General features: G+C 37.8%; 4 protein-coding genes across 5 annotated transcripts; 1 reads left to right on the forward strand and 3 right to left on the reverse strand.

Moving 5' to 3' along the window:
- Positions 1-39: 39 nt before the first annotated feature.
- On the reverse strand, positions 40-16,617 carry LOC105388251. Its single transcript, XM_048627322.1, has 18 exons — positions 15,842-16,617; positions 15,524-15,765; positions 15,287-15,419; positions 14,846-14,976; positions 14,343-14,590; positions 14,033-14,149; positions 13,788-13,917; positions 13,482-13,540; positions 13,303-13,393; positions 10,604-10,676; positions 10,244-10,391; positions 9,752-9,919; positions 9,538-9,623; positions 9,121-9,274; positions 8,455-8,572; positions 7,896-8,012; positions 7,064-7,164; positions 40-370 (listed from the first exon to the last, which is right to left on the reverse strand). The coding sequence occupies exons 1-18, from the start codon at positions 16,052-16,054 to the stop codon at positions 240-242; spliced, it is 2,460 nt and encodes an 819-aa protein (XP_048483279.1). The 5' UTR covers positions 16,055-16,617; the 3' UTR covers positions 40-239.
- Positions 16,618-16,770: 153 nt separating this feature from the next.
- On the reverse strand, positions 16,771-21,330 carry LOC105388249 (transmembrane protein 185A). 2 transcript variants are annotated; one of them, XM_011559127.3, is made up of 7 exons: positions 21,088-21,330; positions 20,793-20,969; positions 20,421-20,628; positions 19,946-20,081; positions 19,116-19,246; positions 18,678-18,801; positions 16,771-18,570 (listed from the first exon to the last, which is right to left on the reverse strand). In XM_011559127.3, exons 1-7 carry the CDS (start codon positions 21,135-21,137, stop codon positions 18,302-18,304), a joined length of 1,095 nt encoding a protein of 364 aa, XP_011557429.3. In that variant the 5' UTR covers positions 21,138-21,330; the 3' UTR covers positions 16,771-18,301. The 2 variants fall into 2 exon arrangements, with proteins under 2 accessions (XP_011557429.3, XP_011557430.3); XM_011559128.3 differs by having other exon boundaries at positions 19,952-20,081; positions 21,088-21,329.
- A 158-nt stretch (positions 21,331-21,488) lies between these two features.
- Positions 21,489-23,242, forward strand: LOC105388247 (NEDD8-activating enzyme E1 regulatory subunit). The gene has a single exon (XM_011559125.3). The coding sequence runs from the start codon at positions 21,606-21,608 to the stop codon at positions 23,211-23,213; it is 1,608 nt and encodes a 535-aa protein (XP_011557427.3). The 5' UTR covers positions 21,489-21,605; the 3' UTR covers positions 23,214-23,242.
- An 83-nt stretch (positions 23,243-23,325) lies between these two features.
- On the reverse strand, positions 23,326-25,036 carry LOC105388248 (N-alpha-acetyltransferase 30). The gene is made up of 2 exons (XM_011559126.3): positions 23,982-25,036; positions 23,326-23,818 (listed from the first exon to the last, which is right to left on the reverse strand). Exons 1-2 carry the CDS (start codon positions 24,708-24,710, stop codon positions 23,654-23,656), a joined length of 894 nt encoding a protein of 297 aa, XP_011557428.2. The 5' UTR covers positions 24,711-25,036; the 3' UTR covers positions 23,326-23,653.
- Between the last annotated feature and the right edge of the window lie 2,933 nt (positions 25,037-27,969).

The raw sequence follows: 27,969 nt of genomic DNA on the forward strand, positions 1-27,969 counted from the left end.
CAAATTAAAAGCTTTTATTTGTAACATCATAAAACGTTCGTAACATAGTAAAACTAATTAGGTATGGTTATTTGATTGTCAGCATTGATTGCTTAAGCTCCTTTAATTGGGCGTAGGCGCTTATTTATTAGGATTATGTCATACATAACTATTGGATTGGATACTCTTACGCATATACAACTATCATATCGTATTATCTTTATATTTTCATATGTTTATACATAAACGTATTTATATTTTTAAGAAAATACAATACAACAGAGACTAAACGCTAGTGGTCCCTTCATTTTGTTGGCTCGTAACGTCAGCCATTGCTTCTGGTTGGGAACATACATTTCTGCCGGCATCAACTGTTCTGGGGCGTCGTTTTCTGAAAAACATAAAATATTTTGATTACTGATTTGACATAATATTGCATAATATTTAGTAACTCGGATTAGAAGATATTAAGATGGATAAGCTGATTAATAGAGTTCATAACTACGAGAAGATTCATAAATCATTAGTAGTAGACTTTATCAATTATTTATCCATTGAATTATTTATTGCATCTCAATCACAGAATTAAAGTAATAATAAAAAATAATAATAAAAATTCGTTTATTTGAAAACCAACAAAGACACATACAAATTGTTGAAACCTTGGTCCTCAAACTAGGATTCCCTGTGCTATGAGGACCAGGACCCGTCGTTGATTATTTATCTAATTTAAAAGTGCCTATTAGAAGCATATATAAATTACAAAAGTTAGATGCTTACTTGCTAATTAGGGATATACTTTAGATCTGATGAGATTACATCTGGTAGGTACATACTTAATTAATAAATAAAAAAAAAAAAAACAGTTATTGAACATTTAACTTTGTAGGTACATTTTATGAAAGTAGAATATAAAAAGTTAAAAAATAAAAAAAACCAAATCATGTATGATAGTGAGTGTTGTGTGTGAGCTGTGTGTATTTGTGTGAGCTGTGTGTATGTGTGTCAGGTGTGTGTATGTTTGTGTGTGTGTGTGTGTGTGTGTGTGTGTGTGTGTGTGTGTGTGTGTGTGTGTGTGTGTGTGTGATTGTGTGTGTGTATGTTTTCACATTAGAGCCCACTTAGCCCTGCGACTAAGTCTTGGGATCGAGGGACCATAATTAAGGTATCACTAAGTGGGCATATTATATACTTACATATTGTTGAAAACAGCAAATTATTTATTTATTTACTTTAATGACTTTTTCAGTGTCGTCGTAATTAAGTGTGAGTAACCAGGAGTTAATAATTTTTTTACAGACAAAGCGTGTTTTTTTAAATATGCAATGAGATTGCTCCACTTTAGTATAGACAAAAGGAGCCAGAAAGTTGTAGAAACGCTTGTAAAATTCTGTATTTGTTTTAGGCGTTAGCCACTTTTTCAATCTTGCATTTTCTTTAGAGTAAATAGTTTGAAGAGATTTCCGATGAAAGTATAATATAAGTGATTTGAGAAATTGTTGCCTTACTGTTAAAAGTTTCGTCTCTTCATAGAGTTGTGTTGTTGGAAAACGGAATCTTTTGCAATACATCACTTTGATTACAGCTCTTTGTGCTCTTTCTAGTGATATAAGGGTGGTTTTTGGGGCCCCGCCCCATGCTATTATGCAATAAGACACAACTGACTGACATAGGGCAAGGTATATTGATTTTAGTAAGTCTCGTGTGGCAACCTTCCGAAGACACCTAAAGGTATACATCAGCCTACGCACCCTTTTTGAGAGTACCTCAATATGGGGTTTCCAAGACAATTTGTGGTCCAACATCACTCCAAGATATTTTATTTTGTCTGTGCGTTCGATGGACGTACAATCACAGGCATCCGGGTTGATGTTGGGGGGATTAGCGTATTTGCCACAGGTATGTATGGTTAGATGGTCTTGTGTTGGTTCTGTTTTTTTTGTGATGTGAAAACCAAGAAATTTTGTTTTACCAACATTTAGGGTTAATAAGTTGCTATTTAGCCAGTCAGCTACCTCTGCCATCCCTTTTTCAGCTTTCTGGTACGCATCTTTCCAAGTATTGCCATTAAAGACAATAGCTGTATCGTCAGCAAATGTAAATATTTTAGAGTTCTCCAGATGGAGTTTTCCAAGGGTGCTAATGTAAATTAAAAATAGTGTTGGCCCCAGCACACTGCCCTGGGGGACACCAAAATTAATAGCTGAGCATTCACTTTTTGTTACATCCTCGGAAATTTTAACATACTGTCTTCTGTCTGAGAGGTAACTTTTGAACCATGCCCATGGTAAACCTCTTACCCCTATATGATTTAATTTACTTAAAAGTATTGGTATTGAAACAGTATCGAACGCCTTGGCTAAATCAAGAAAGACGCCAATGCACTTCTGTTTTTTATCCATGCTCTCAGCTATGTGGTTTACCAAATAGTTCACGGCGTCCTCCGTGGATCTTCCAGCTCGAAAACCGTACTGATTGTCAGGCAAAATTTGATTTTTTTCCAAGTAACTGACTAAACGTGAATTAATTATCTTTTCTAGGAGTTTGGCTATGACACTCAGTAAAGAGATGGGTCTATAGTTAGATACTTCCTCAGGATCGCCGCCTTTGTGTATGGGACATATGCAAGACTTTTTTAGGGCCATCGGGACGCTGCCATTTTTAATACTGAGGTTGAAAATATACTCAAGTGGTTTTAAAATTAGTGTTTTAGTATTTTTTAGTATTTCAGGCGTTATGTTATCCCAACCCGAGGAACTATCAGTTTTAAGGTTATCTATAAGTTTCGCAATTTCATATGAGTTGGTCGGTCTTAAAAAGAATGACTGCAAAACGGCCTCACCTTCACAAGCTTCTGCTAAACGCTGCTCCGTTTGATGATTTTTTTGCAGTAGGGTGTTAGCCAGATTACGTCCTACAGAGGTAAAGTAATTATTTACTAAGTTTAATGAATCTTTTTTAGACTCTTTGTTAAGGTAAAGCAGCTTATTACTGCTACTTTTATTCTCAGTGATATGACATATATTTTTTATGATACTCCATTGTTTTTTTGGATTACTACTGTTTGATACAAGTTTTTCGCTATTATAAGTGTTTTTTAGATTTTGTAGTAAGTTGTTGCAGTAATTACGGTAGTTATAATAAGTTTGCTTTAGAGTATTGTCTTTAGGTCTTTTTTTACATTTTTGGTGCAATCTATCTCGTTTTCGAATACATCTGAGGAGATTGGGTGTAATCCACGGTTGTTGGAACTGTTTCCTATGCGGGATATTCACAGTAACAGTACAGCTATCGACGGTGTCAGTTATTTTTTGTATAAAATTATTAGTTGCAATATCTATGTTATCCTCGGATACTACATTAGTCCATTCTTCGCCACTGAGAATAGCATACAATTTGTCGTAATCAACTCGCTTCATATATTTTTTCATATTTCTTACATTATTTTGTAGCCTACAATCCAACGTTAGTATAACACTGTCATGATCAGTAATTTTTGATGAACAAACAATTGTTTCGGGTTTACACTGTGATTTAATCAGAGTGTGGTCGATGCAATTGTTTTCGTGTGTTGGATAAGTATGTGTAGGGTAGAATCCATGCATTGTTATTAAATTTAGGTAGGAGTCAGAACGACTGTCTTTATTGAATGGCTTAATATCAATATTAATGTCACCCAGAATTATAGTGTGTGTTGACTTTGTATTTGAGATAACACTATCCAATGAAGTTAAAAAATTATCAATATTGTACATAGATGGGGATCTGTATATAGATATTAATGTAATTATGTTCTCAATGTTCACCATTAAACAACTGGCATCTAGAAAATCCGGTTCCTGTATCGTAATATTCAGCTGTATCTTAGAGTATATTATAATGCCATCATTTTGGTTTAAGTATTTTTTCGAGCAATTAAACTTATATCCATCTAGCTGTATAGGGATCATATCTTCTACCAACCAACATTCCGTAAGAACTATTAGGTCTGGGGTAAAGTTAAGTCGTGATAGAACGAGTAACAGTGAATCGAAATTGCGTGAACATCTTACACTACGTATATTTTGCATAAATATAGAAAATTTTTGTGAATTATTACACGTAAATTGTTTCACCTCATCGACGGAATTCACATAGTGGCTCAATGAAATGTTTTCGTCAAGTTCGGTACTTATTTCAAGTAAATTATTCACTATAGATAAATTTATTCCAATATTGCAGCATGGGGGTAGACACAATTTTACCAGCTGATTTAGCTGGCAAACAAAGGCGGACGTGTTTTGGTAAGTAGCGGTCTCCACTCTGCGAGGTGTAATCATAGACACCAGCGTAAGGTCGAGCAGTTCTGCTGTTTTGTATTAAGGAGTAGTTTAGTTGTGATGTATGTATTTTATAGGAGTGTAGTATTAATATGTAGGTATATAGTGTTGTGTAGTGTGTTATTAGTATTGTGTTGTGTGTTTGCGCTGTGTTTGTTGCAATGAGATGTGTTTTAGCATGATAAGATAGTAATAGGAAGATACATGAAAGCAATAGATAATACTGTATTTGGAAAGAGTAATATAAAAGTAGAATTAACTTAGCTAGTCATTCTTGGGTTTCGGTAATCTCTCGAAGTTGCAATTCACTTTTCAGGCAAATATACGGTGATCCTTCTTCTTTACGTAGAAAGACTCGGCCGTGGTTTGTCCAGCAGAACTTGAAGATTTTTTGTTTAGTTAGTTCCCTGCCATGGAAGAACAGTTTTTTAGCCAGCGGTGTTAGGTATTCGGATACATATATTTTGTTGTGTCCTGACAGCGATGACGCAATTGGCTTGCTTCCACCCATCGCCTTTTTCCAACATTTAATGAAGTTGTCGCGTTGTTTACTAGATGCAAACTCTGCAATTATTGGCCGTATCTTACCACCTCTGGCAGGAACACGAAAAACATCGCAAATAGTTGTGGGACCATATTCACATCCTATCTCTCCATGCAGTTTCTCAGTAATTTGCATTAGGTTTTCGTTCGGTATCTCGGGAAGATTTCTAATTTCAATTTTCTTGCAGCCCATGTGTCTCTGAACTTCTTCAAACTTTGATTCCAGATTCCCAATTAGCAGAATATTACCTTTTCGCTCTTTCTCCAATTTTTCAACTTTTATTTTCAGGTCATCGTATTCGGCTGAGAAGAATTTGATCGATTTCTCTAAATCCTCGTATTTTTTAATTATTGATACGTTTTGTGCCTTTACCTCCGATAAGTCTTTCTGGATATTTTTTATGATAGGAGCTTGTTCTTCTTTCCATGAGTTTAACATGCCCAATATCTCCGTTTTAAATATCTGTAGTTCCTGTGTCATTTCTTCTCTTGAATCACGCCTTTTTCTTTTATGAAAAATCTCGCCTTGCTTCGCCGATACAACTGATACATCTTTAGGGTATAAAGAGGTGGCTATGGGGTTGATGGTAAATGAAGAATGCAGGATTTCTTGAGGCCAAACTATTTACTGATTTTACCAATTACATTTTACAAGTATGTTGTCTAAGTGACGGGCGCGAGACGACTAGCGTCTGCGCATTGTTCGCTACTGGAAGTTACTAGAAAGCTGACATTGCAAAACGTGACTATAACATGTGTCGCTACATCACTTCCCCCGTTTTTCAAAATTTTTCTCAAAAATTTTCAAGTACAATACGTAATACCTATGTTACAAAAGCCTCTCTTACGGAGCTTTAAACTTGAAACATACAATATCAAACAAAACAGAAATCACTAAATTACATTTCAATACTGATACAAAATTAACAAATCAAACTTATAAATCACACAATAAACCACTTGGTAAAACTACGTAGCACTATGTTCACTCGCGACGCGCTTATCACATTCCGCTGACCGTGCAAGATGAACGCTGCTACCTCGGTTCTGCGAATCCGACCTCGTGTGTGATTGAACCATGTGGGAATTTCCGATCTAAAAATAGCTTCTTTCGTAGCACTTCTCATCCATCCTGGCGGGAACTTCCATGAGGACCCTCGAGTGAGCCTCCGCGTGGGGGACCAGTCCACTATGCTCCAGCTCGGCAGCCTCGCAGCGAGGAAACCGCCCAAAACTCGCTAACTCCAGAAGCGCCGATTACCGCCCGTTGACCTTCCGTCGTGAACGCGCAATCGTACCTTCTATGTGTGTTCCACTCGTCCAGGTCCTGACTTGAGATGCTTCGATACGCTAATTACTTCTGCGTTGCGTTACAAAAATTAGTGAAGGGGTGATGCACTTCCAGTAGGTGATGATTATAATTTCTTCATGTGTTGTCGCCTGTTACCCCATGGCCCTGCTGGGGGAGCCGTCTCGTCCACGCCGTTCCATGCTGCGCCGCGTCATCGCCGTGCTGACTCCATCGTTTCTTCCGAATGTTGCGTGTTCAGTTTGTCGGAGGTCACCAATTTAGGGTTAAATGTGGGTGACTACGGGTTGTGGTAAATGACGAATGCAGGATTTCTTGAGGCCAAACTATTTACTGATTTTACCAATTACATTTTACAAGTATGTTGTCTAAGTGACGGGCGCGAGACGACTAGCGTCTGCGCATTGTTCGCTACTGGAAGTTACTAGAAAGCTGACATTGCAAAACGTGACTATAACATGTGTCGCTACACATCTGTTAAATTCGGCACCGATGAAGCATGCTCCATTTCAGCCTTTGAAGGAGTCCTCAACATTTTCTATCAGATAGGTACTGTTTGTTGTGGCAGTAACTTACTCTGTCGCAGCCAGACGGTTCGTGTATGTACAGACCACGCGCGTTTGCAATGCGAACTGGTTTCTCCGACGAGACACTAGAAAGTTCACGGTATCTGTACGCGCACTTTGACTCGAGTAACAGGAGGCGACTGATTAGTTCGGACTCAAACGACGGAAAGAGACAAAACTTGAAGTAACTACACACGATTGTGATTTCAAGTAGGGTATAAAGTTATTTAGGGTATTCTCTACGCTGTAGGATTGTAGCGTTTTTTAAACATCAACAACTATTTAAATGAGCTTGCCCTTCTCTACAAAAACATGCAAAATACATCTAAATCAAGGTAAGTTCGTACCGTCCTTCCTGAGTTGCTGCGCGGACTGCATGGTGGAGTCCTGCATGGAGATGAGGTCGCCCGGCGCGTGTAGCAGCAGTCTACCTACGCCCTCGCATCTCCTGGAAATATTAGATAGATAGATAGATAGATAAGTTATTTATTTACTTAACACAACACATTACATACTATGTAGTAAGTATAAAGATTCCGGTAAACACGTTTAGTTACATTCTATAATAATAATAATATAATAATATGTGGGGACAGCTTCACACACGGCCATCCGACCCCAAGCTAGGCAGAGCCTGTGTTATGGGTATCGGACAGCTGATATATCTACACAAATACATAGATAGATACATATTAAATATAAATATCAACACCCAAGACCCGAGTACAAATATTTGTCTTTAAAGAAATATCTGCCCCAGCCGGGAATCGAACCCGGGACCTTCGGCTCAGTAGTCAGGGTCACTAACCACTGCGCCATTCGGTCGTCGTAGAGCAGTATTTAAGTAATGTAGAGCAGAAACTAACTAATGTAGAGACGTATTCGAGCAATGTACAGCAGAACCTAAGTAATGTATAGCAGTATTTAAGTAATGTAGAGCAGAAACTAACTAATGTAGAAACGCTTCTGAGTAATGTAGAGCAGAAACTAACTAATGTAGAGACGCATCTGTGAAATGTAGAGCAGAAACTAGCTAATGTAGAGCAGCATGTTTGTAATAGAGCGGATACGAACGAACGAATTAGCTAACCCGACGAATAATCGGCGCGCAAAAACGCTAAAAGTGTATGCAGAGCCGTGCTTTACGGAGAACACTAAACACGTATTCAAATACCGAACCTCAACACTTCGTTCTGAAGCATTTGTTTCTTAGCAGCCGGCGTGAGGTGCTTGCAGGCGGTCAGCCAGTTGCGCACTTCGTTGAAGTCTGCCAGCAGTTGCACCGCCGCGTCTTTACTGCAAATAACAATTTATCACATCTAACAGACAAATTATAAGGACGCCAACTTAATCAGCCCGTGATCTCTCCCAAGGAATGAGAGCACTCTGTACTCGGCCTCTCTCATCCAGCCACTACCGGCCCCCTGTCGTCGGCTCAGCAGAGGGCGTCCCACTCTTCGTCTACAAAAAGGGTATAGTGAGCCGAAAGCTACGCTACGCTATTTTGAAATTCTGATTTCATTTTCGGGTTTAGATATACAATGCTGCACATGTAGCTTTCGGATTAGTATACCCTTTTTGCAACACCCTGTATAACTAGTTTGTCGAACATACAACAGCCAAGCTTATTCATTCACTAGCGTTTGTGTGGGAGATATGGGATCGCCATAAAAATATGCTGGATATCAGGATAAACAGTAAAGTTTATAACTCTACCATTTAAGGAAATATCACGTACCTGAATTTAACTTTAGCGACGTAGATGTGATGTAGCCAGGACTCTCCCATTATTCTCAATATCATGTTGAGCGTTGTCAAGTCACTTGTGGCTTTTGTTACTGGCAGCAACATGGTGTCTACAAACAATACAATCAAATTATATAAATTTTTCCTAGTCTACCCTACCACTGAGATCCGATAGCCGCGGCGCAGATCTCAACGTAGTATTCACTCTATGCCAGCACTTATTGAACTAAAATGTCAGATAGTATCTGTCATATAGCAAGGTTAGTTCCCAATGTGGCCGTAAGACTTTAGTGGTGGCGCGGACTCTATATCATCGGTAAACTAACAGGTGCAATGGGCCAATCACAAGAGCTTTTACTGCATTACCTGAGTGGCTCCGCTCTACAACCCCCTTATATGTAGATGTCGCTGTTGTAACAATACTAAAGAGGCATTTACACGCTTTAGGAACCAATGCTCGGCCTTTGCTCGTTTGTATGAAAATATAGCATGATTCTATTCCGCAGATAAGACTACCGATATCCGAGCGCCCTCGGATTTGTACACATTACCAAACAAAGCTGGCGACCCTTATACTTATTCTTCCATAATGTAGAGGTATTATTTTCCGTCTGTCACTCAATCCGTTCCTACTCTTATCATATAAATGTCACATTACCTAAGAACTCGTGCACATAGCTGGAGAACACTGCATCAGGCGGGCGGGTCACTTGCCGCCACTCGTAGTTGGTCGGAAACATCATGGTGAGGTGGGCGAGGCTCGTGGTGGCGCAGACTGATGCTAGCACGGCGGTTATTTCTTCTGTCGCTTCCTGAAAATTTAATAGATATATTAGATACTATGCATAGGTATATAATAGATAGATAGAATATTATTTATTTGTACACACACATAAAAGAAACTTACATAACTTAAATACTAACAAATATGTACAAAAATGGCGGTCTTATCGCTTAAAGCGATTTTATAATAAGAATAGATATATTAGGTATAGCTGTCGCATTCGCTCTCTACATAATGCGTTTCAAATGCTATTACAGACATTGGTTGCATACTCTATTGCTATGTACCAACCTTTAGTTTTAGTATGTTAGCTTTTACTTCAGATACTAACTTCTCTCTCATTTTTGCGCACACGTTTTCATGTACTCCTATTTTGCCTGTAAAAATATATTGTTAACTATGAATATGTAGTAGGTATTTTGGATACATTGACGAGCCTTCTGGTCGTTCACTTACTAAATTCTACCCTTTAAAAAACAGTTAACTGTAAGTTTATCACATTTACCTGACTCAATAGTGACAGTATGATCTGCAAAGCGCAGATTGATCAGCTGTTCCATGCAGGCTTGCATGTCATTGTGGTTTATCCTGAAGAAGTCGTCCATTTGCCAAGTGTTAGCCAACCTTCGCGTTTCAGCCAAACACCACAGTCTGTACGTATGTACCGAGTGATCTAAAAAAGTAAAACATGAAAAATACAATTTCAATGGTTTTTATCTCTGTATATTAAAATCTGGATGAAATTATTCAATGGTTTCCCAGTTGTGTAAATATTAAAATCTGGATGAAATTATTCAATGGTTTCCCAGTTGTGTAAACCAAACGAATTCAAAATATAATTATTACGTAAAGAGCGGAACGAGGTAGGTATCTAGTAGACCCAGATCCCATGGTTGCATTTCGCTTATCAATACCCTAATCTTTATAAATTGCCCAGTTAAGTAACCGTCGCGTGTGCCAGCGACATTTTTCATAGAACGTTATTATCTGGGCTTACCTAATCTATGCAGGATGGGTATTTGTTCCACAATCGGCAAATCTTCGAGCGGGGCCCCTAAAATGTACTCCCAAGTCACTTCGCACTGGTTACTGAGTGTTACCAGCTCGTGTAGCATGAGCGCGAAATTAGCGCCCGAGCCCGTACACTGAAAATATTACCATGTTTCAATTAAGTATAATAAAGGAAAAATATTGTTCAGACACATTTAGATTTACTTAATAATCATCATTCTAATGAATTAAAGTTATTCGGCAGTGAAGTTTATGTTTTCAGTCATTAGTATTAAAAGTTATTATAAACCTAAAGTTAGTAGAGTACCTATAATATAGCATTTCTTGTGGACAGTTACCTACTCACTTCTGTTATGTAAATGGAAAGTTCTGGATGTGTTTTCAATGACATCGGTTTCAGGTTTGTTGTTAGGGTGGCTCTGTAAAGTATACGTTTCATTTATTTTTATTTATTTATATTTGGAAAAGCAACCAGCAAAATACAAGTTTATGTTACATAGGGGTTATATGACATTTCAAGCGAATAACAGGTTTTCACATTTTTCTAATTTAGGCACTTAATTTTAACTAAGATGAAACAGTAACTTAATGACATTGTAAAACTGAAAATTATACAACTTTATAGTCGGAAGAAAAAAAAAACAAGCAAAAAGAAGTAAGTTGAAGACTATCCCCCAAATTCATAGTGATTTTAGATACTATAAAGTAAGTTTAAAATTAACGTTGTGATATACGAGATTTAACTTTTTGACTGACGTAAAGAGTCGAAACTAGTCGACACCAGTACAGTTCTCCCATATTAATAATGCGCATGCAAATCTTCGCAAACTGTCGTATTCCCGGAAACCCCGAATCATTGAATCGTAAGAGCACTTGCATTTTGATCCTTGTTCGAAAGAAATAGTAGTCAATATCATGTGACACATAATCGAAAACAATTTGGGCGGTCGGTGGCTGTTACCGATCAGTCAAGGGTCTCAAGGTCAAGATCAATATTACTTTTGTGGAATTATAAAGAGCTGCAATTACACATCGTTCTTGTTATTTTTTTCAAATGTGAATTTAATTTCAACTTTAATTATTTTTGACGATGCCATATTATGAGGCACATTTAAGAATAAAATATACGTCACATTGATAGACTTCACTTTGCCAATAAAGCCACAGCCAAAAGACCAAGTTTGTAATTGTAATATTATTGTGAATGATCAGCGCTGTAAATACTTTTGAACTGAGATTTAAAAAAATTAATATAAACCTGTGTTTGAAATCCATTTCTCCTTATAATATAAACCTTGTGTTATTCAAACCTTCTTTCATCCATCTTTACATCAGCTTCAGTAAGACACTTGACAGTTTATGGCACAGTGTGGGCGCAGCACGGCGGCAGCGTAGGCACTGAAAGCCTTTTACAGCCGCGTGAGGCACTCGGGGCCGCTGAAAACACGAACCGCTTATGCGTGTGAAGTACCCCGGGTGACCTTGGTTCACAGCTGCCGGCCGTGCACTTGCCATAGTTTTAGTTTTTAGTTTTTATTTATAGTCAGTGGCATCATAAAGGGAAGCGGCTGAAAATCAGCGCGGTAGTAGGTAATATATTATCTTCTACCGCCTTAGCTGAGCCGCCGTCCGTTTCGGTGCCAGACAACGCACACATATCCTCTCATCTATTTCTTTTGTTTAGTCATAAGGTCTTTGTGTTCATTTATTACTGTTTTTCATTATGTTTTCTTTTTTTTTCTGTGTGTGTGCGAAGGCACGGAATAAACGTTTTTATTATTATTATTATTATTATGTTGTGTCTTTACCATCACGGGACCATGGGGTCCCGGGCATTTGGAAGGCGTGCATGGGGCCGAAGCCAACATGTAGAGGCCCGTTTGACAACATTAATCTATATGAAATGTGACACCAACCGACGATTTTCCCTGTGTAAACTATGGAGTAAACCCAAGGAAAATCCCCGGTTAGTGCAGGGCTATTGTAGGATATGGAGAAAACTAATACAGGGTTATGGAAGGGGGTGCTAAATGGACTGGGTAACTGGGACTATGGAAGGACTATGGCCCCTGCCTGGACCTATATGTTTCACACACGGATAAAAAGGCAGGGGGTGACTCGCACACACAGTAAATGGGCCCCCCAAAACAGTCGCTAGCACATAACAGTGACGTAGCAACAAGGGGGCAACATGGCATGAGGTGCTAAGGATGGAGAGGTATTCCATGGCTCTCAGGACAATCGCGTTATCGGTCAAGATCCCTACAAGCACCTTACTGGGTAATACATCCTTCCTCGAGCATTGCTGCTCTAGCGGTACACCACTCAAGCCAGCCAATGAAGGCAAGCAAGAGGTGGGAGATCCTGTTCCTCGTCAGTGTTCACTCTGGCCAACCAATGAAGGCAAGCCAGAGATGAGGAACAGGGGTTCTCCCCGGCATCGGGTGGGTGGGGTCGCTAATGCCCAACAGCTCGCCACAAGCTGCCCTGCCGCCTTATTATTATTATTATTAAAAGTACCTACTGTAACATTTTCGAAGTAAATTTTAATATTATGGAATATTATGAATTATCGAATCAAATTTCGTTACTGATAAATCAATTATCTCTTATAGCACCAATTACATAATTCTACTAAAATTTCATGAAGAAAATGCACTTAACCACTCTAAATACATAATAGATTTCTAACGCTCGGGAATACGACCGTTGCCGAACAATGACGAAGATTTCTATGTGCATTATCAATTTTGGGGAACTGTACGATTCAAGGTACTTAAATTTAAACCTTGTTGTAAATTTACAATAGTGTCTATGAATTTGAGGGTAAAATATGTAAAATCTTACTTATGTAAAACCATAAAACAAGCAGTATTATTTAAATTCTTACGTTTCAAATTAAAATGATTATTACTCCTGAGTGACATCCGGTTACTGTGTAACTGTGGTTGATATAATCAGCAATTTTGAATATCTTCGCTCCTATCGTCTGTATCTACCGATATCCGGTGTTTAGGACATAGGTCCATAAATGATCGTACATACCCAAAGTGTTTATCCCACGATGTGGAAGTAACATGACAACCCAAAGCATCAGCTAGAATCCGTAGGGCTGCTAAAATTAACTCTGGGGTGTCTGAAAGATAAAAACAATTATATTTTTTATGTATAATTACAACTTTTACAAAAGCATTTTAGGAAACTCTTAGGAAATTCATACTTACTGTTAACGTTGAACGTTAGAAACAACCACTCCCGAAGATTCTGACTTGTGTTTGGAGATCTGCAATAAAAATCTATTAGATTATAGTTACTTTAATAATTATTTAGAATAACTTTGTATATTTTATATGAGATTTCTTTAAAATTTATAAAAGGAGACACAAAATGAAAGTTTAATAAACAGCGCCTCTATTGGACATTCCGTTAAACTTTTATTTTGTGTCCTCTTTTGTTTTTAAAGGCGGAAACAACAAGTTAATACTTAAATTTAACAAAGCTCTAGGGCAGAAGCCAGAATGATAAGATACCTGGTAGCCAGAGGGCAGGTGGACCACCACAGCACGATGTGTTCGAGACACGTCCCCACGTCGCCCCACAATACATTCTGATAGTATTCTGTCACCTTCTTTGCGGCTTTTTTACTTGCGTGTACTCTGCCTGAAATACCAGAAATAATGGTGAGAAAAGTCTAATATTAAGATAGATAACTACAGATTTTGTCAACAGCCGGGTCTTATTCTTTGTGCAAAAAAAATTGTTTAGTTTTTTTAACCTGATTTTAGTTTCTTCACACCATTGGTTCCTAAGAGCTTCGGTGCCATGTTTGAAACTGTATCTAGAAGTATTTCGATGTACATCTCTTCACTTTGAAGGATACCGTTTACATTTTCTGTAAAAGAGTTAAAAGGTTTATTTTAGTTACTCATTTTATTATTTTATGCATGAACATGTCACATCTGTTCTGAAATTGTGAAGCTGCTATTGAAAGCAATATTTGATAGAGGTAGGAAACGTTTCTGGAAACAAAGGTTAAGGCAAAATAGTAACTTAAAGAAAGAGTTGAATTAAATTCGCTAACATACCTTCACTGCTATATTTCTCCATAATACACTCATTCTGCAATAGCGACGTATAATCCACTTCACAATCAGAGTTCTGTAGACACATCAATTCGCTCAACTTCTTGTTTTGTTCATTCTTCTTCTCTACGAGACTTTGTGCTTGTTTCATTTTCGCCTTTTTGTTCTCCATAAATGCTTCTCTACGTTTTTCTGTCGTCATTTGTCTTGATACAGTCGACGTTGGCGGTGTTATGTGCTTTGTTAGTGTGCTGAAATAAATATCAGATGATAAGTAACCTAGTTCCTACCTACCTGAATAGCGCTCAAGAGATGATTGCCTGCATTGAAAATAGCTGCAGCGGTATTCATAAAAATAGCCTAGGTATTCATAAAATAGAGATTGCTAGATTGGCCAGACAATTTACAACATAGGTCTACCTCTAAGCCCAGCACATGTTATGGGTTATGTGAAGTATACAGGTGTTGCAAAAGTCCTATCTAAGTATACAGGGTGTTCCACTCACTGGTAGATCTCGAGGCTCTCGGAGGTGGTGGTGGAGGAGGCGTCGTCGCCGTGCTCCTCCGGCTGGTAGATCTTGATCAGGCAGTTGATGAGGCGGTGGCAGTTGATCTCCACGCGACTCTTTGCTAGAATCTGTGAAATACATGATAATGATAAACTCCCTATTAGGTAAAGTGAGTCATTTGATGTGTAGGTACTTTTAAAATTCTGCATAGCCAATAACAGCAATAATGTGAATAGTCATACGTCTAACGAAGAAGTCGCAAATCAAATCCGGAGTTTCGGTGACATAAAAGTAAGTAAGTAGACATATAAAACTCATATCACTCCTTATTTCCGTCACGGGTATAATAGATGGCTTACCTAATTACCAAACCTGGATTGATGCAACTGAATCAGATGGAACCTAAATGGACTATGGTGGGGGTAGATGGATACTTACTTGAACAATTTTCGTCAGTGTTATTGGTTTTATTTCCGATATAATGGTTGGATATGTGTTACTGCAAATGCTGAACTTCGCTGCGAATTTCTTATAGCTCAGTCCGATCATCTGGTTGTAGAGACCTATAAGGCTGAAAAAAAAAAACTAGATTTAAAAAAAACCATTTGTTATCCAATTTTCAGTAAAGAAAACGTCCTTGTGGGTACATTTAATAAATTCGTCATATTTTTTTACCTCAGAGCCGACTCAATCATTTTCCTAGTATCTTCTCGATGCAGGCAGTTGTTCAATATGGTCTCAATCAGTCCTTTTATAGCCTGTAGCATGATGAACCTCGTGCTACATAGCTTATCAAACATGTGCTCCTGTTTGCTGTGAATAAGACCATTATCCTTCTTGAGTCTTGCTAGTCGCGGGTTCAACTTGTACAAAGATTTCACTACCTTCGCTAGATACTCTATTATTTGATCCAAAACCTGTGAAACAAAAGTGCAAATGATACGGGTTGTGTTATGAATTATGTACCTATGTGTAGTGAAAAATAAACCTCACCTGAATGTTAACAAGGCCCATAATGTAGCCGCGGTTAGACAGACTCACGTTGTGACTGGAGTTAGACCCTTTCCATTTGTTGTCGGCGTCTATGATGACTCTCGTGACGGCGTAGCACACGCGGTCCATCTCCACACAATACTGGAACAACTCCAGTTCTTCCGCCGTCTCCTCGCTGATCCATTTCTTGCTCACAATTTTAGTTGCCGTCATAATACCGAGGATATTAAATACATAGTTTAACTAGATGCTGGTTGGCTACCTTCCGCTTCGCATCCCTGGGGTATGACTGAGTATTCTAAACAACTGCATAGTTTTGGGTGAATTAAATCGATATCTGGCGTGGCCGGCGCCTGGCACCGCCGCCTCGGTGCCGCTCGCAAGCACTTGTACAACAACTTACAAATTGCTATCATAAAAGTTTTTACTGTTGTTTAGCCTCAACCTTGGATTTATGAGCGGGGGTTGGAGGCCACTGAAAACGAGTCCAAGTGGTTCTATGCGGAAAATGGATAAGTTGGTAGGTACCTCTACCAATAGTGAGTCCAAAGATCTTTTCATCTTTATATTACAAAATGTGTTTATACGAAGGATTCATTTGTCATTAATTTATGCAAACAGTTGCTTGTTAGTTTGACAAGGTTCATAAGTGTAGGTGCTTTTGAAGTTGACCGTACTATCAAGTCGCTTTTCCTACATAAAAAATATCTTGTAGGTAATTTATATTACTTTGTTACGAACAAATCTAAGTAAAACCATATCCACCTATAACTACAACCGTAAACCATAACCAATAGGCATGAACATCCATTTGTTTTGTGCGGGTCAAGGGAATTCCACTGGCGCAGTTCACCGCAATCAGAAAATACGCTATCTGCAGTGTTCTAGCTTATTTTAGCAAACGAAAAAAGGGCTAAAGAATACAAATATTTTAAGGTAAAATAGCCTATATTTCGAAGAAATTAATCCTAAATTAAATAAATAATAAAGTTTGCAATAAAGAAGAATCTTTCAACAAAAGGTTTTACTTTTTCTTCAAGTTCTAATCCATTATCAAGAAAAGCTCTATCACAGTTTTATTTCATAAAATTACGTATACTTACACAAAAGTAGGGTTCAATATGATATTTCCATTTTCGACTAAAAGCATAAATATAGTTCTTCAGTAATAAATAAATAAAATTGAGGAAATAAATCAGCCGTGTACCGCGACACATATCACACGCATCATTATATCCTCAACACACGCCTGAATTTCTTTTCTAAGCACATACGTTTTATGGCACCGTTTAGTCACGAAAGGTATTTATTTCCACGTAGGTACAATATTTCGCATTATGTTTCCTAATATTGTCATAGACACGCCTAATGTCGCCTTTCGCAATTATTCATTTATGAATACGGTATTAAATTATTTTCACGAATTTTAAGTAAATATTAAAAAATTAATGACACCTACTTTGCTTAAATTGCTTGTTTACAAATCTCGAATTAATAATATAGATAGGTACTACACAGTCGATGAAAGTTTTTTAAATTTACTACATGTTTAAATGTATAATTTATTATTTGTGTAGTAGAAACAGTAACGTTCAAATTTATCTAACATTTAGTCGAATAGTTTAAGATTCTCTTCACCAGATATAATATGATTATAGGCAAATCATATTTAATACTTAAGAATAACATACATTAAAACCACCATCTACCTACGTAAGTGATTGCTTCTCTTGATATGACTTCATACATTTGACTAAATACCTAAAGTTATAATATTCCCAACAAGATGTTGCGCCTCTATTTAAATTAAAACTTTAACTAAAATAAGCCCCGAAACAGACTTCACGCCATTTTAAAATAAAACATAAAACTAACTATAACTAGCGTCAAATAATAGCTTGTATACAATGTAACATCATGAAATATAAACACAACCATAGCAATATAACAGACCTACATTTGCATATAGTAATAATCGTTATTACATAAAGTATATTTCTTACGGAAGATAGAAGTCCACCGTCTCCACAGCTAACACCGAAAATCCACCGAAATTTCGCTAAAAATTACACTATTACATGGACAATGGACAACAATAAAAAAGTAAATTCGGCTTTGATTTTCAAAGTACTTAAACTTAGGCTACACATTGAAAACATCTTAACTACAAGACATCAAACTTAACGATAATATTGCTCCATAGTATCATATAAGCCAACTATTTACATAACTACAGAATTTCTAACAACGACTGAACACAGAGCGGCCCCATTTGACCACTATCAAGATAAGCAGAGTCCAAACCGTGTATTCCCAAAAATCTTGCAGTAATTTTAGATCAAATTTCATGAGTGCAATATATGCAGCAACAACAATCAATAGTTTAAAATCTTTAAAACTCTGACATCCTACGTCTGGTTGGGGGCCCGCAAGAAAGCACCTTATAGTTGGTTCCGCTCTTCAATCCGGCATGTCTATGCTCACAATAGGCACAACTGGCTTCAATAGCTCGTTTTTCTTCTGGTTTTTGAGTGACTTTTTGGTTTCTTTCACTCTTTTCTGTGTGTCGTCATCTCTGTAGGGCTCCTGGTTGACCGGGGGGTCATTGACCCGAGGCGGCGGCGCGCGGTTCCCATCGTTATTGTTGTACGCTATATTCGCGTATTCTTGCAAAAGTGGGAACACCGATAGAAGGAATTGACAGAAGTCCTTTCTGATGCCGAACCACCCTGTGAATAGTAGAATAACATTAAGATTTTTAAACATTAGGCCAATATTTGTATCTATACAAATTGCAAAAATTACAATTAGTGGATTAGAAATAAATCAAACTTACATTTATTGCCTCCTTTGGAGCTGAAGGACATAAGAATGAGAGTCGCGTAGCTCACAAACAGCGGGCTTACTACTATCGTATACGTCAGCGCCAGGCCATCGTCCAACTTATTCGTTAAAAGGACCTGAAAGTGTTCAAAAGAATTAATAAATGCACCTCGTTTAAGAAACCCCGTTTTTCACTTCTAATTTTAAGTGAAAAGTGTAATAACTGAAGTTATGGATTAATGATACCATATCTAACTAACTCATTTTGATTACGATTACAACTACATAGTTATAGTTTATTATTATTACAAAATAAAGTATTAGAAAAAAGCCTAAACTGAATTGTAATATCATTCAATACTGACACTCTAGGTTTTGTCCTAGCTTTATTGGTTGATATTCCAAACGAAGCCTTTCTATAGCTTGCTATTGTGTATACGCATATACGCACCTGGAACACCAGAATGGGCACCACAGTGAAGGTGTATGCGAGCGCGGAGTTGAAGCTGGTGCGTCGCTGCTGCAGGTTCACCTCCGGCGTGCGCAGCAGGATGCCCGCGAATATTATACTGTACAGCACCCCTGAGAAATAAGATACATGATGATAAAGACAAGGTTGGTTGTAAGAGATCCCCGCCGCCTATTACAGGTACATTTATCTAGTCTGTTAGTGTTATATATTTATAAGGGAAATTTATGTGGTGCATAATAAAGTTATATTGTATTCTATTCTATTTTATGGTAAGTTCTATAGAAGGCAAGGAAATTTAAATGAGAAGTGATTTTTTAGCGCGTCAGTGATTAACTTTGGTGTAAAGGTTGGCCAGTCAGATTAGCGTTAGCCATTGCCTATCTTTTGCTGTAGGCTTTATTTTTCTCTTTCTTCATATACATAAATACGTATAACAACGATAAATGTTTCAGCGCCATTCTTTTTAATGGCTGTTACACCCTAAAGGTTAAAATAAATACATGTATCACATTAAGATAAAATAATATAATGCGGAATTTGTAATAAACAATTTACACATAAATGTTGATACTTATTAAAAGCAAATTAACTAACTACACATAATTAGCTATAATATGAATGAATATTCTTCTCGGACGGAGAATTTGCCGGAGGCCTGCTCGCTTGTGGTCCATTATTAATGTTGATTAAAAATTTACCATACATACATGCTATACAAATATAAACATGCAACAACAAAATCAAACTACAGCGGGTTAGTAATAAGCAAACACATAGTACAACAATGTTAATAAAGAGTCGGTACATACACACACCTACTAAACTGAGGCACATGAGTATCCAGAGCGGCACGAACACCACCTCCCACGACCAGTTGATGAAGTCATCCAGCTTCAGCGCGAGGAAGATGAACTGCAGGATGTTCACTGCGCAGAACAGCTCCAACTGCAAGTGCAAACAATAGATTAGAGTGCCAATGAGATACAAAGTACATAGCATACCTTAGTTAAGGTTTGAATATAATATTTTAAGTTGTATAAATAACATATACCTTTACATTGTATATTGGTAAAACTGCTTTTTGACAATAAAGGTAAATAGGTTTTTTAATTAAAATACCATAGGGAGCTCAGATAGCTCTAACAGTAACTAACTAATCAGTCAGTTATTGTTTTTAAACACATGATAAATCTGCTTTATATGTATAGTGTATATAAACACATAAATGTGGGAACACACCACATCCAACATTTACAACCTAGAAAGGAAGGTTATTTCTATTACCTCATAATTCCTGTCATGTTTCACTGACCAAATACAGATGGCAATTGAGATTATGCTTATAAATATAAGTGGAATGAAGACAAGAATCCACACATGGCGGCCCGTGGTCAACTGGTCACATACGAGGAGCTCAAACATGAGCAATATCAGGTGTATGGCCAGGCTTATCAACATTGCTTTGTAGTGAATGTAGGCTTCCCCTTCTAGCCTGAAATAAAATAAATTAATAATTCTATATTTTATGAAAACTTGTCATATAACTGTACAGTTTTAGTATTATTTAGAGTAAAAAAACTTATTTATTAATTTAAATAGCGTGGCCTGAACTTCTAATCCTTATAAACACAATATAAGTACTTTCTATTTACATACCTGAAATGAGGGTACTGCCACCACACATAAGTTCCTATGGTAGCTCCAAGAACTACCAAGAATTTCCACACCCATATTGGAGTGAACACTGCCCAGTATGACCATGATATGGCGTTATCTAGCTTCAAGGCTAGAAGCGCAGTGAAGATCAGTAAACAAGTGTGTACAACGAATTTACTGAAATGAAAGTAAAAAGTTTGCCTTAACATATTTTTCAATATAGGTCACTAGTAAGGGTATTTTGGAAGAAGTGTGTGTTATTATTAAGTAGAGGAAATGTAAAGGATATAAATACCTAGGATTAAAATCCTGGAAAAGTGTCTGTAAATTCATTTCCATACACATTTATTACAGCAAATTGTCAGCTAGCATTTCACTTGAACACTGTGGTTATTACAACTATAAAGTTTCACAACTAATTTAAGGACTCTAAAGTTATGTAAATTATTGCTAACAATTAGCATTTATTTGAAAAATCGATTTAGCAATGCCAAATAAAAATAATTTCGCAAAAATCATCACAAAAATACAGAATTGATTGACGTAAGAATAAATGTTGCCACAGCAAATTATATTTCTATGCGATGACTAGTCCGTCCCTACACCTTCCAACATGTCGGGGGAAACGGGATACAGAATAATATGAGTGTGCAGTGAGTGACAGCTGTCAAATTAAATTAAATATCTGTTCTGTGGAATGCCGGAAAAAAGCCGCTATTCGATTCGTTTGCCTATTTATTTTGAAGAGTTTCAGATTTCAGAAAGAATTACTAGATACTATATCAAATACCACATAACATAAATCATCTCATCATGGCGTCCCCGTCCCCGAAGTCACCAGAACAGACAGAGAAGAACAAACAGTACGACAGGCAGCTTCGGCTGTGGGGTGATCATGGTCAGTCTGCTCTTGAGAAGAGTCACATCTGTCTGATAAACGCAAACGCCCTAGGAACAGAGATACTGAAATCAATCGTACTGCCTGGTATCGGTGCCGTGACTATAGTTGACGAACATATAGTTAGTGAGGAAGACATAGGCAGTAATTTCTTCTTAGAAACCACTAGTATAGGCCTGAATAGAGGGTCAGAGACGCTGCGTCTTCTTCTGGAGCTGAACTCTGCCGTCCAAGGCCACGCCGTGCAGGAACCGACAGACCAAATCCTCAAGGAAAATCCAGATTTCTTTAAAAGCTTCAGTGTAGTTGTGGCTACAGCATTATCAGAAAAGATAATTCAAGATCTGTCAGAGCATCTCTGGGAAAACAATGTTCCATTTATTTTGTGCCGGTCAGTTGGGTTCCTTGGATCATTCAGGATTCAGGTGAGGGAACATGCTGTGATTGAAACTCACCCTGACAATGAGCAGCCAGACTTGCGCCTTGATGTTCCATTCCCTGCTCTGGCTGAATATCTTGCTGACATTGATATTGATGCAGTTGATCTCAAAGACCATGGCCACATCCCATGGATTGTGATTTTATACAAAGCTGTTCAAAAGTGGCAGCAAGTTAATGCAAATAGATGGCCCATGAGCAGAAAAGAGAAGAATGAAGTTAAAGAAATTATCAGTGGATTCATCAGAAAGGATGAAAATGATGTGCCAATTAGTGAGGAAAATTTTGAAGAGGCACTGCGAGCAGTGAACACAGGCTTAGTGCCTACATTTCTGCCAGTGAAGATTCAGGACCTTATATACAGCAGTGCAGCAATTAACTTGAATAGTGAAAGTTCACCATTCTGGATTATGTGCTCAGCTCTCAGAGGATTTGTAGAAGCTGAAGGGAAGGGCAAGCTGCCGGTGAGAGGAGTGCTACCGGACATGACTGCTTCCACTGAGCACTATGTGAAGCTGCAGAATATGTACCGCAACCAGGCTGCAATGGATGCTGAGGCAGTCTACAGGAAAGTGCAGCAGATAGTAACTCAACTGCACAGAGACAGCATCAGTGAAGCTGAGGTGAAGCTGTTCTGCAGACACGCACATGATCTGCACTTGATCAAGGGCTCTAGCATAGCACAGGAGTATCAGCTCAACAGCCCTACAGCTACTTATATTGCTAAACATCTGGAAGAGCCAGATGTCATGATGGTCCACTACATTCTACTTCGAGCCTCTGAAAGATTCCAGTCTGAGCATTGCAGGGCCCCTGGTGACTGGGAGCCAGAGGGAGACATTGCTCAACTCAAGACCTGTGTCTCCAAGCTGCTCAGTGATATTTCCTGTTCACCATTCCCTAAGGATGATCACATCCATGAGATGTGTCGCTATGGAGGCGCAGAGATCCACAGTGTGTCAGCATTTTTAGGAGGCTGTGTGGCACATGAGGCCATTAAACTTGTAACAAAGCAGTACAAGCCTGTAAATAACACATTCATATATGATGGAGCCTCAACTAACACTGCTACTTTTACTTTGTGATTTTATTTATTATAAACTGTGAGGAATGATATAAACTATGTTTTATTTTCATTGTTCATCTTGGGACATGATGATTTCAGGATAGTGATCAAGGAGATATGAAAAACAATTATTCTTCAAAGTTGTGTATTTTAAAGTTTAGATAGGTATTTATGTAGAACCTTTATATTAAAGGATAGGTATGAAATTGGGACATAATATATTATTTAAAAAAATCCAACACATAAATAAGATAAAACATATCACATGAGTAAAAAGAATAACTGAAACAAACTATACATTTGGCTATAATGCACATAGCAGGTTGATAAAAGGTTATACCTATATCATATCTTTAACAGTAGAAAACCGATTTATACTAGAGATCGCTTGGTGCCATACAAGCCTCCTTGATGTATAGGACACAACATTGAGAACATCCCATTAGTTATCTACTTATTTCACCTTAACCATAACTTTAATCGCAATGCATCAACTCCATTTAAGTAATATCTGAATAGTCGCTTGTCCCGAACAAAGCCAAGATTCTCGTAGAGCTTCAGTGCGGGCTTATTTGTGATTTCTGTTTCTAGTACAACTTCATCAGCATTGTCATTTATCATAGCCTGGAACATACAAATCAATTTAGCAAACCATAATACTTAGTATCACCTAAATTAGATAATTAAGTTATGTATTGATTGAGATTATAGAGATTGTGAACATTAAAAAAAGTAGGTGTGGATGAGAAACATAATTTTGCCCCTTTTAAATAAAATTTTAAGTTACCTGTATTGCTTTCTGTACCAGTCTTGAGCCAATTTTTTTCTTCCTGTAGTTTTCATCTACAGCTAACATAGCAATGTATCCCCTCTTAACTACATTGCGGTGCATATCTAACTTACAAACAATAGCTCCAATACATTTCTCTTCAAAGGTGGCCAAAAAGCAGAGTTTAGGCCAATTATGTATAAAATATCTGTAAGTATAGATTGAATATGGTTCTGAAAGATCTTTTTGAATAAGTCTCATGATTTCAGGCATTTGAAGTTCAGACTCGTAGGAAATTATTTCTATTTCATCATTTGGTTTCTCCTGCATACTGAGAGCATTTTCAAGGTTTTCGAGAGCTTCTTCAACAAGGTTCCTTACAATGTGCATCTGGCCGGAGCTGGTCTGTGGCTCCGCAGTGCCGTCCCCAGCAGCTTCACTACAATGTACATTATTTACATGACTGTTGGCTTCACTTAGAGCTACATCGCGCGGTAGGCTGTCTTCGGGGCTGGCTGGACTGCCACTCCCTTGCAAGTGGTCACTGGTGCCATTGGTTATGTTACTGTTCAACTTATTCAAATGAAGTGTATTAGCTAATGACTCGGTTAGGGTTTCTTGATTCAATATAGCTACGTCGTCAGTCGGCTCCGTGGGGTCTTTGGCCTTTTTATTTTTCATTTTTAATATAATTTCTTGACTGTTCTGTATCTGATTTTGTAAATCGGGTTCGGATTCTTGATTCATAATGGGACCGATTCTATCTATCAACTATATTTACACATTAACACGCCATAAAGCTCATAGGAATAAGAAAATTTGTGAACTTCACAAATCGACAAGCTTCTCTTCATTGCCAAAACTGTGGACTATCACCGACATCTTGGTACAAAATTGTCGAAGTCTAACCAAAGCACTTGTAAACGTTTACACTGTTTATATAATATTTTATTTACTAACTTATTAGAATTGAATTAGAATATACTGATTATAATCTAGAGAATTGTGAAAAAATTACGATATTTGAGCTAGCCATCCACAAGATCACATTGCAAAAAAGGTAGTGTAGGGATAAGTATCTAAAGAAAGTTTATCGACATCGAACGCAATCGTTATTCCTTATTGCATTTATCCAAGTAATTTAGCTCCAAAAAATTCGTAACTCGATAAAATTGTAATCATGCTTTCGAAAAAATAAAAATTTAGAGGAATTATGCGGCTAACTATACAATAAAACAGTAAAACTGCAAGACGATAATTATTAAAACTATCGATACACTATGGTGTCAGAAGTCACGGTGGCACGTCACTCATTGATATTTTTATTTTTAAATTAATGTTGCCATACTTCAAAAATATTTTTAAGTAAGGCTTTCTACACACATAATATCGACGGTGGAAAGGCAAAATGGTTTAAGCGCCATGACATAAAATGTTCACCAGAGCGATTTAAAGTTTGAAATTTTCGAAAAAAAATCATATCTCTGTAATTATTCTAGCTATGGCTTTGAAAATTAAAATACGTTAAATTGAAATAGTTTTCTATGTTATTCTGTATATAAAATGAATGTACATATTCTATTTACTGAAATAAGGGACATAAGACATAGGCATCTGAAATCTCAGTCAGGTAAAATTGGCTTAAACGACATTAACATTTTAATTAAATACAAGTAAAAACAATTTAAACACCAAGGAGATTTAACCATCACACCAGGATAATGTTTTATAATAATTTATGTTACTTTAAACATTCCATAAGAATGAATTAACCGCCAGACTAAGGCAATTTATATCTAAGATGAATGACTTAAAGAATAAATGAACTTATAATTGGACCTCAGAACTCGAGAACGGTTGAACCGATTTTGGTCTAGAAACATTTGTGGAAGTCCAGGGAAGGTATAAAAGGTAAGAAGGGTAGGGTAGGGTAGGGTAGGGTAGGGTAGGGTAGGGTAGGGTAGGGTAGGGTAGGGTAGGGTAGGGTAGGATAGGGTAGGGTAGGGTAAGAAGCGGTACCTGCGGGCCAGCTAGATTGAAAACAAAAAATTCATAATATCTCACCAAGTCGAGCAAAGAAGCGGCATGGCCGTACCTTTTCTCGAAGCATTATTTTATTATAAACTTTATTAACATATTGTTCACCGCGAAATCACTTTGAGATTGAGATCCAAGTGATCAGCAGGTTTACTTATTCATTAATTAATAATCATAATCCAACCGACATTTCTTCGTCCGTCTCTATGCCACCATTCTGTCACCGCCTTTGTCCACCTTCCGTCCTGCCTTCGAGCCAAGTTTCCTGCCAACTCCCATTTCAGTTCCGTGACCTGCATACCGACGTCGAAGACTTTTGTCTTTTGGTGATTTACCACGCTGGGAATACGGTCTGTAAGCGAAATTCTTAACATGGATCGCTCCATAGCTCTCTGTGCAACTGTGATTCGGTGCACAGTTTCCTTGGTCAGCGTCCATGTATCGGCACCGTATGTTAGTGTGGGCAAGACACATAAGCAATTATCAATCCATAAGCAGCGTCGCTCGCTTTAAACTATCTGCCAGATTCATACAAGATACGCTAGATTTGATAAGCAAGCGACGATGCTTTAGGATTGTTAATGGCTAAGTTTTAGTGGTGGTAACCCCAAAGGACTATCACAATGTGAGTTGGGTCTCACCCGACAGCCGGACCGAGAACCAAATCGACCGACGATTAGTCGAAAATGGAGACACTTCTGGATGTTAGGAATAAGAGGGTTGCTGATGTCAATAGTGATCACCACTTAGTCGATGGAAAAATGTGCTTGAAGATAGCGGGAGTTTAGGAGCAGGCCACAAGATCTGCCAAAGGTGTCGTGTAAATAAGCTGCAGGACCCACAAGTTAGAAGAAAACTTAGTATCCAGATCGGCAACAACTGGCATCAAAGACGTGTTGTTAAAAATTTGCGAAGAAATAACACAAGGCACACTTAAAGAATGAATGGATGTCTAAAGAAACATGGGATATGATCAACCATCAAGGAAGACTTAACGTCGAACTAGACGACCATTCTAAAGAAGCACTTGCGTACGAGTATTTTCTTTGTGAACTTAATATCAAACGAAATTTATAAAAGGACAAACGCTGCTAGGGGTAACCGTATATCCAGCGATGGTCTCATCGGCTGCCATAGGAAACATGAAGGATCTATACAAAGCATCTTGAAGAACATTGCAACAAAACCCAGGATATCTCCTTGTTACTATGAAAGATTGACTTTCAAGATGGTATGGCCACATTGCCGAAGTTTTTAATGATCCTAACCACCACCTGGGGAGTTGGATGCAGATGCAAATATACCAGGAGCATCTTGTATCTTGATGCATAATCGTAATCATTATGATTAATAAAATCGGCAGGTCTTACAGGCTAGTCAGAGGCCCTCGGGTGGCTTGAAAACGTCTGACAGTTGGGTAGCCCACTTACCCGAAAACTCTCTCAGCACAAGATTGCTTGTGTTGGGGCCCAATAACCCGCGCTAGGCCAACGTGGTAGACTAGGCCTAAACCATTCCTTCATTGGAAGGAGACCCGTGCCCCAGGAGTGGGGACGTAATGGTTCGTGATGAGATTTATGACTATCCTGCATCTTGACAGAAATTTAAATATCCAACCCCCGAATAAGACGAATTGATACGGACCATACGATCGCTGAAGAGTGGCAAAGTACCAGGGAACGATGGATTTCCTACGGTGGCATAAAAAGCAGGATAGATGGAATATACCAGATATTGCACTCTTCAGCGATGGAGGATGATGAAGTGAAGTTAGAGAAAAGTTAATTTAATTCATGTCCAACTTTTTCCTATAAGGTTTGCTTTTCGTTGAAATACTTTATTCTAAAAAATTATGGGATACAAACAGGTCGTGGTACTCGTGGTCACTGGTCTTCTATTTCGTATAATTACCTAACAATTATCAAAATCGGTTAAGTTGATCCAGAGATTTGCGCTTGGGAACACATTT

Source organism: Plutella xylostella, chromosome 18 (genome assembly GCF_932276165.1).
Source record: "Plutella xylostella chromosome 18, ilPluXylo3.1, whole genome shotgun sequence".
In the NCBI taxonomy this organism is placed as follows: Eukaryota; Metazoa; Arthropoda; class Insecta; order Lepidoptera; family Plutellidae; genus Plutella; species Plutella xylostella.